Source organism: Hyperolius riggenbachi, chromosome 10 (assembly GCF_040937935.1).
Source record: "Hyperolius riggenbachi isolate aHypRig1 chromosome 10, aHypRig1.pri, whole genome shotgun sequence".
Taxonomy (NCBI): domain Eukaryota; kingdom Metazoa; phylum Chordata; class Amphibia; order Anura; family Hyperoliidae; genus Hyperolius; species Hyperolius riggenbachi.
The window spans coordinates 198884489-198893800 of record NC_090655.1 but is presented as its reverse complement, the minus strand read 5'-3'; the positions used below and the strand labels follow the sequence as shown (position 1 = coordinate 198893800).

The 9312-nt window shown below is 46.0% G+C and overlaps 1 protein-coding gene across 1 annotated transcript in view; it reads left to right on the top strand.

Annotated features, from left to right (window-relative positions):
- The first annotated feature begins 322 nt into the window (after nt 1–322).
- LOC137534193 (E3 ubiquitin-protein ligase DTX4-like) overlaps nt 323–9312 on the top strand; it is a 68268-nt gene continuing 59278 nt past the window's right edge. Inside the window, exon 1 of the mRNA XM_068255588.1 lies at nt 323–1111. Coding sequence (XP_068111689.1) covers nt 904–1111 — 208 coding nt within the window. The 5' untranslated portion in view covers nt 323–903. The remainder of the gene's footprint in view (nt 1112–9312) is intronic.

Sequence of the window (9312 nt, the reverse complement as noted above, 5' to 3'; positions counted from 1 at the left end):
CCCTAATTACTTAAGATTTGGGCAGCCCGGGGGGCAATTGCCCCCCGTCCCCCTGGGCCAGTCCTCCCCTGATCTTGGGTTTATTTCAGCAACAATGAATCATGAAAAAGAAAACAAATCTCAAACTCATCTGACCTCTATATACTGTATGCTATTTTCCAGCAATTGGTGCATGATTGCTACATTTTGTATATGGCTACAAAAATAAACATTTGAGATATTTGGCTCATTGAAGCTGTGCTTCTGCAGACAGATAAGAGAGAGAAGCAAGCTTTGGGAGGGCTGATTGATCATTAATTGTACACAAAGAGACCCAGAGCCTTTTGTAAGATTTGTCCCCAGGGGGAATAGGAGGAGGGGCTCTGGGGGAAGTGTTTGCCAGAAGACACAGGGACCCCCCCTCCTCTCCCCCTCCTTCCTTGGAGAGAGGCCTCCTAAACACCCAGCTGCAAGGGACACAGATCAGCGAAGGATTATTGCAAGAAGTTGGCCGGGGAAAGAAGGAAGGAGGATCGGGGTGTGACAGAGAAGGGAGGGCTGGCTGAAGGTGAGCGAAAGTTTGCTGGGACTGATGAGTGAAGCCCTAAGTATGGAATCTAGAGTGGAAAGAAAGTGCTAAGACGAGAAGATAAAAGGGCTTGCAGCATGCTGGCATACACCTGACGCCCAGCAATGCGACCAGCAAGGCTCAATTAACAAGGGTCTACAAGATTGTAGTCATGCGATGTGTCCTTCAACCGGATCTGAAGGAGCTACAACTTGACTTCGGAGCCTGAACATCTCCGGAGAGAGCTGGATGTAGTCTCTCTCCAGCACCACCGAGGGATTACTATCAGAATACAACACTACAGATCGCCTAGCCCTAGATAACCTTCAGCCCGAGGTGGCCTCAGAAAGCTGACCATGTTGGACCGAGGATCGGTGCTGGTTTGGGAATGGCAGGATGAAGACCACAGGTGGCAACCCTATAGCCCACAGGTGGCTCATTACATCGAGCAGGTGCTTCGGGAGACCCCCAAAGCCAGCTCAGTGAGCCTGGGGGAAGCTGATGCCAGCCTCACTCCCTACATACTGGATCTCATATCCATGAACCAGTTCCGCCTGGATACAGGTGAGTGAGCCTCAATGGGCTTGTGCGTGCATGCGCTGACAAGGGTCGTGCTCCTGGGAGAGGGTGGGGGTGCTGGGCCAACAGGTGCAGCCTTGACAGGTTGTGACGTGTGCAGAGACAGGTGCCATGGCCAGCCAGGTTTAAATTTAGCATAAGAGCAGCCACAATGCTCTTTGCTGAATAGCTAACCCCCCACTGAGTGAAAAGGTGCAAGCATTTTTATTCCCAGTGTGGAAAGCAATCTTTCCTGTTCCTAAGGAAAAAAGTTAAGTACTTCTTGCACTGCATTGTCAGGACACCTGAAATGAGAGGGATAGAGTAGCTGCCATTGTTTATTTTCTTATAAATAATCCAGTTGCCTGTTAGTTGTGCTAATCTCTTTGGCTGCGATAATGTCTGGATCACACACCTCAAACATGCATTTTGCGTCCCAACATCTAATCTGCATGCTTGTTCAGGGTCTATGGCTAAAAGTATTAGAACACACCATACAATTTGCTGTAAGATTTACTTGCCAGGTAGATAATTTCCAACATGTTGGAAATTATCTATCTAACCATCTATCTGCCTAGCAATTAAGCATTGATCTACTCAGTAGAGATAACCCGAAGACAATGCACCAGAGTTAATGACCAGTCTCTACCAGAACTTTACAGAAAATAATCTAGTTACAGAAAATCTTACCGAAAATCTAACAGAAAAATCTTACAGCAAATTGTATGGTGTGTACTAGGCAGGTGTAGAGGCAGAAGATCAGCAGGCCATCCAGGCAAAGTGCATTATTTAAAAGGAAATCAATATGGCAGCCTTCATGTTCCTCTCACTTCAGTTGTCCTTTAAGGGTAAGATAATATGAAAAACAGACGTTTGCCTTCTTAAAACAGAAAGTATAATTGTAAATACCTTCTGTTTTAAGAAGTCAAACTTCTGTTTTTCCTTTGCGGGGCAAAACTCTCTCTGCTTGTAGAACTGTCCAGTGGAATAACTAGAAATCACAGTGTACATTGCAGGCCAAGGCATACATAAGCAATCAAAACTTCCCTTACCCCATGGTTATGACTGGTGCATGTTAATGTATATTTCTCACACGCAATCTGTAGTGCATACAGTATATGGATAGACATGTAAAGCCTCAGTAAGGAGGAATATAAATGTGTAGGAGCACATTAAGGCCCACCTGCCCCTTCTACCCTAACCCACCTCCCCCTCCCCCTAGGCACCATTGCTATTATGGCTATTGTTAGGCTGCTGGATCAGCCTGTTTGTGGGCAGCCTATAGAAATACAAAAAACTCTTGATATAGATCTTTCGAATGATTTTGCTTTATAATATGTTATGTGTGTGGATATGTCTGAGCATATAATAATAATAATCTTGGCATAAAGTGGTGCAATAAATGTCTCAGACTACAAAAGTGTACGATGATTACCAACAATGTCTTATTATGTCTTCTAATGTATGCCATTGTACAGTTATTCTGCTCAAAGAAGAGGTTTGCAAACAATTGCACCTTGGGTAGTCTTGTCTCTCCATTTGTAGAAACATTGAGGAAAGAATTAGAGAGCAATAATGGGATTTAGTAGTAGTGGCCTTCTTATACTAACTGGTCAGATAAAAGAGGCTGGTTTATTGCACCCAGTGTTTATTGCGCCCAGTGTTTATTGCACACAATGTTTATTGTACCCAGTGTTTATTGTACTGTATCTAGTGTTATGGCCCATACTCACGGGCAACTAAACTACCTGTCGCTTGCACACGGGAGCGTGTGCGCGACAGGCCAGCGACAGCTCGTCGCCAGGTCCCTCCGCATACACACGGCGGAGGGACCTGGCAACTGATGCGGCGGAAGCTGTCGCTGTTGTCCCTCCCCCCCGCCGGAAGCGGCGTCTATTTGTTATTATGTTGCTGTCGCTAGTCCGCGTACTCACGCGGACTAGCGACAGTTGCGGCGGAGTTGCGGCGGCGACTGTCGCCAGGCGATTGAAAGTTTCAATCGCCTGGCGACATCAGCGACGGGCGACAGTTCGGGGAGCGCGCGCGTGCAACGCCGCATACTCACGGGCGACCTGTCGCCGCAACACGCGCGCGCCGCGTGTTGCAGCGACAATTGTAGCCCGTGAGTATGGGCCAATATACTGGCCACACACAAGTTGATATGTTAGACCAATAGATGATGTTTTTTTTATCTAAAAGGACTTTAGCCTTCCCAGTCTTTTTCCCTAAAGGCAGGCATACGCTTTGCAGTATAATTAAAAGTTTAGACATTATATTTGATACAAACATTGAATCCACCAAAATCCATCACAAATGAAGTTTGGACATATGGGTTGTAGTATGTAGTTGGTCAATCCTCTCCTAGGCCCAGTGCACACCACAAACCTCTAGCTGATCTGCAAACACTAGAGGTTTTTGAAACAGATTTCAGAGCGATTCTAGGCATGTTCAGAGAGGTTTTCTAAACATGCCTGGCGTTTTTTGGAGTGTTTTTGTGTAGCAGATACAAATATTGTTACAGTAAAGCTGTTACTGAACAGCTTCTGTAACAAAAACGCCTGGAAAACTGCTCTGATCTAGCGTTTATCAGAGCAGTTTTCCACTTTCCTATACTTTAACATTGAGGCAGAAACGCCACAGAAATCTAAAAAATGCTGCAGCCCCCGAGTTTGCGTTCGTGGAAAAAACGAATCGCTCTGGTGTGCACCAGCCCATTCACTTTCATTAGCCAAGCGGTTTTCCCCCTGCAAGCGTTTTAAAAACCGCTCCAGATCCGCTCCGGTGTGCACCAGCCCAAAAACTCAAAGAACCTTAGAGCCAGTTCTATGGTTGTAATGCCTAGTACACACCATACAATTTTATGTTAGATTTTTTTGTTAAACATATGAGGAGAGCTATATATATATCTCACAAAAGGTATTGTGTCAGCTATTAGAAAAATAGGCCCTTTTGTTTTATTGGTTGCACATTTATTTTAATGACTGTAGAGATCAATTTTGATGAGATCTTTTTTTTACCATCACCCTGTGTGTCGCCAGTATTAAGGATGAAACTGAAAGAAACTGACATAATGAGAACATGATATCAGTTTTGTTTGCCATGTGTGGTTTTGTGTTGGCAAAGAACCTATGATCAATCCATTGGTGTACTGAACTGGTACTGTGCTGGGGGTGTTGAGGGCTCATAGATGCGAGTAAGTGATTGAATGAGAGTATGATCCAATCACCTTCATATGAATCTAGCAGCTGAGGGGTCCTTTAACCTAAATACTTGGATTAGCCAACTCATTGTACTCATTGTGTTGTGGAAAGAGGTGGCACATGCAGTTACATCCACTATCATTCTTTTGGGAAGTGGACCAATGTTATCATAGTAGATTTCTTGAACTGTACATTTAAGCCTGGTGACAACACTATATAACACAGGTGTCTGTCAAGGATGCTTAAAGAGGACCTGAACTCAGAACTTCCTCTCTGCTCTAAAAGATAAGCAAGAACATAATAACCTCTAAAGAAAAACATTTCTTGGTTACAGCTGATACAAATCCTGCAATAAAGCTGCAGTGCGTCTGCTTTCATGGAAGCAGACATAGGGTTAACATCCTGTGTTTACAAATTAGTTGCTCTGCCTGGTAGAAGAGATTCCTGAGCTGACACAGCGGAGAGATCAAATTACGCTCGTGAGTAATCACAGATGAGCGGGAATTAGACAGGCTAAACTCTCTAAATACATACAGTATGCATTTCTCTTTGTTTTTTTCTGTCCTGTGCAAGAGTTCAGGTTCACTTTTAATGATCTAACAAGCCAGACCTTAAGTGTCAATTGGCTGTTTAGATTATTCCTTTATATTTCTTAAGGCCCAATCCACTTTTGTGACGGATGTTGCCCGTCAGGGATCAGAATCCGATCCCCTTGGGAGACATTGCTGGGCCTGGGCTGTACAGACGCGTGTCAGCTGTGCAGCTGACAACGTGCTCTGTTGCTGTGCGGTGGGGCAGAGGCACTACGCAGCAGCGTGTGTGTGATGTAATGCGGTGGGCCGTGGACACCCGGCGCTCGGCCAAGTTGATCCGAGGGGTGGATCACTTGTGGTGCGGCAGTAAGGGGCCACTGTACGCATGACTATCGGCTGAAGCAGTCGTGTGGGCTGTCTTGGGCAACATTAGTCACGTGTGTGTGAGGGGCTTTAGTTCTCAGAAGCTTATCGTTTCTCGTGCCGTCGGCCCTAGTCCATAGACACAGAACGTGTCACTTGGTTGTTGCTTAGTGAGGCTTCTGTACAGCATTGGGGGCCCGCAATGACACCTGCAGGATCAAGTTTGGTCCTGGTGAGCAACACAAATTGTAGGGTAATGAATCATGTGCACACCTTTAGGCCTCCTTTACACAGGAGATTGAACTGCTCATTTTCTGGGCAGTTCAGCCTCCTGGCCACAAGCGCCATTTGTCTGTGATTACATCGACCGAATGGCAGCGATTGGTAATAGCGCGCGTGTCATGTTTGACACGCGGTGGTGTTACCTGGTGGTAAAAAACCGTCTCATGTCACGTCTGTGGATGGTAACTGCCATGCTCAGATTTAATTCCATGGGGTTTGCCTGTTCACTGCCCATGCCGGGCATTAGCAAGCACCTGGCTGGTGGATGGAAGCAAATGATGGCAATTCACCACCTTCAGCTGCCTATAGAAGAGGCTTAAGGCCCGTATAGACGCTAAGTTAATGTCGCCTGGCCAGAATTGGGAGCTGCCTGGGGCGACATTGCAGGGCAGTGGCTGTGCAGACACCTTGTTTGCTTTGCAGGCGAGTTTCATCTATATCTGTTATTATGTGGCTGGAAACCCAGTTTGATTTTACTAGATGATTGCTATTGGTTCTCCCACAGATGTAATTGCTGCAATAGGCAATCCAAGCATGTCGATGCGTGAAAAGATTTTGCAAGAAGATGGCATTTCAGTAGTTATTTTGCCAATAATTCAGCCACATTTTGTCACATTAAATTAAATGTACTGATGAGCTACTGACTCCTGAAGCGCACGAGAGAGAACGGCGCCGGAGACTTGGGCGCAGGACACAGCCAGTATATGGCTAATCCTGCTGCCGCACAAGTCCGGGCCGTGTTAATTACTATTCCCCCTCCAGGCCGACATGGATAGTGGGGGAATGAAATAATTTGGCTTCCAGCAATTGCTGGAAGCCGAATTATTGTTTTAAAAGCAACTTCAGATCCGTCTTCTGACGGCGCTGAAGTTACTCCCTGTGCCTGCGATAGCCGTAGTACCTATTACGGCCTATGGTGGCGCTGGCTGCGCCCAAGTCTCCTGCGCTGCTGCGCCCAAGTGTCCAGCGCTGGATTTACCGTGTTCGCTCCTGAAAGCCAGCTAATAAACTTCTTATCAACTCCAGGTAGTTTGTTGATCAAAATAGTGACAGGAAGTACCAACAGAGTGAAGCTCTGTTTTAGCCCCAAGTGTGGACCCAGCCTTTGACATAGAAGTCTACAGAAAATGTGCTCACAGAGACCAGTACCTCCTTTGACTCCCACCACCACCCACAGGATAGTGATTGTCATGTCTAGGAGAACTCATGGAGAAGCATGTGATTTGTTTGATCAGCTGATAGATTTGCAAAGCTCTGATTTGCTGTGATCACATCCTACTTTAGCACATGTTCATGACTAGCAAACCAGAGACTTGGATAGCTATCACCTGGCTACCTCCATCCTTTGCAGGATAGGTACTCCTGTGTAATTTCCCTCTTCCCGGCCTTCCAGAGCCAACTCATTGGCTTTCCTCCACCTCTCCCCGACCCACTTTCCTCCTCTCAGTGCTCAGTGTGGGGGGGGGGGGGGGGGCTTAGGTGGTGAAGGTTAGCCGTGGGGGGTTGGTGGTTAACCTTCTGAGCGGTATGCCCGACACGGTGTCAGGCATGCCGCTACAGAGGTTTTGGTAGCCTTAGAAGTCCCCCAGGAGAAATATATTAGATGTAATTCCTGCCAAATGTGTTAGCTAGCACTAGGCTAGCTAGTATAGGTGACCGGCACTCCCTGATCCCCCCCCCCCCCCCCCCCCGATGCAGCCGCTTATACATTACCCAGCCTGGTTCCAGCGATCGCCACAGCCTCCCTGCACAGCTCCGGTTTCTCTATGGGGAGGATTGGGACTGCGCATGACATCAAAGCAAAGTAATGCATCGGTAGATTGCAGGTTCAGTGTGAGAATACTGCACGTTTGTTTAGCTACAGTAAAATATCAATATTTCACTATCCTCATTCTTACTGTAAGGCCCCGTTCACACTGCACGCGTTTCCAGCCGCGTTTTGGAAACGCGTGCAGGTGGCCGACACGCACGACATCAGACATTGCATAGAGTGCAATGTCTGATGTTCACACTGCATGCGTTCCGGACCTTTGCGGTCCGGGAACGCATGCTGCACGCATTTTTTGTAAAAACGCATGGCTGTCCCATTCACTTTTCAGTGATGGGATCAGCCACGCAACGCATACAAACGCGGATGGCGTGCGTTCGTACGCGTTGCGGTCCGCATGCGTTGCGGTCTGCGTTCTGCAGTCTGAACAGGGCCTAATAGTAGAATAGTATTCTAGTATTGGGTTTTCTGGGCATCCTTTTTGCACGTACGCCTGTTATTCTGTTGGGATTACCCCATCTTGGTGCTTCTCATTCTGTCTTCTTCTCCCTTCATAGAACAAAACAGACCAATCCTAAACTGTTACCTAAAACAATGGGTAATGATTGCTTCAGGTCACAATGATTTGCAATGTGTCCTAGCTTTGCCTTGCCTGACAGGTTCTTTTATGATTTCACACACCAGTTGAATATTATTGGTGATTATCTTGTAGAAAGCAAAACCCCATTACCTGTGTAAACACTGGACTTCTCTGGAAGGCTAGACTTTTCACAGCTGTGTGCTGGCTAGTTAGTTCTGCTCCTCCCATGAGTGAAAACTGCAGCAGATGGACAAACTATTTAGTGTTGAAATCACCCAGTTTCCCATCAATGACAGAGACAGGCTGCTCATACTGTGAATATTGGACTGATGAATTTTGCTCTGTTCCTGATTCGACACGCAGACATGAATCACCAGGGCAGATAGTGGAGAAATTGTTCGAGAGAACTTATTTTTAGAAATGCAGAAAATCAGCAGATCACACAGAACAATGTGACACTGTACTGCTCAGGAAAAAGCAAAAACATGTTATTTATTAACTGTCAAATTCTGCACACAGCACCAAGGAAATCTAAGCTTAAAAACATACACATGTAGGATTGTTCAGTAGTATATAAGGCAATGTGCAAAAACCAACCTACAAATCAGAAATCCTTTTTTTTTTAAAGCTCTCTTTCTCCTCTTTCTGACGACACCTAAATCGTCGCCCTACGCCTTTTAGTTTTCTCTATTTTTGCGATCGAAATTGTGGCTGCAGCAAGTTCAATCACGAAAATAGCGAAAACTAAAAGGCGTAGGGTGGCAGTTTATATATCATTGGAAAGAGGAGAAAGAGAGCTTTAAAATGATATGCATCTTTCCATAGTTTCTGCACTGCTCGGAGTCCCTTTAATTCTGTTGTTTTAAAGTACAATCATTCAGAAGACTGGCATAAACTGAATATTCCCCACCCGACGGAGGAAGATGGATCCAGCGACGCCACCCACACGACAAGAGTCCCACAATGCATCTTCCGGCCGGCCGGTATGCACGACAGCACATGATGGGCGCGAAAGGGAAGTCAATCGATTATGGTACTTTTGTGGAGTCGACGGGGATCTTATGCTAGGTACACACGATGAGATTTTCTGGCAGATTTACTGTCAGCAACACTACTTAGGAGAAGAAGTCAAACGACGGGTAATCCGAATAATTACAAGAGAAAAGATTTTGTCAAAAAGTATCAAAATAAGTTTATTACTCAGATAACATAATAAAACTAGACTACTAAAAAACGCATAATGATCACCAACGATCCCGCTCACACAGGCTCCCGCTTTTTCAGTCAACTCCGTTCAGGCCGGAAGTTTCGATCCATTGCCACCAGGACATCAAGGCACAGGAATAGCTTCTTCCCCTCTGCTGTCAACTCTCTGAACTCTCTTCACACACTCCCTACACCTGCTGATCATTCTTCCCTTACAAGCGAGTTGTGATAGAGATTGCACAGACGCACCTTACGCAATCTGTAGCAAACTTTAG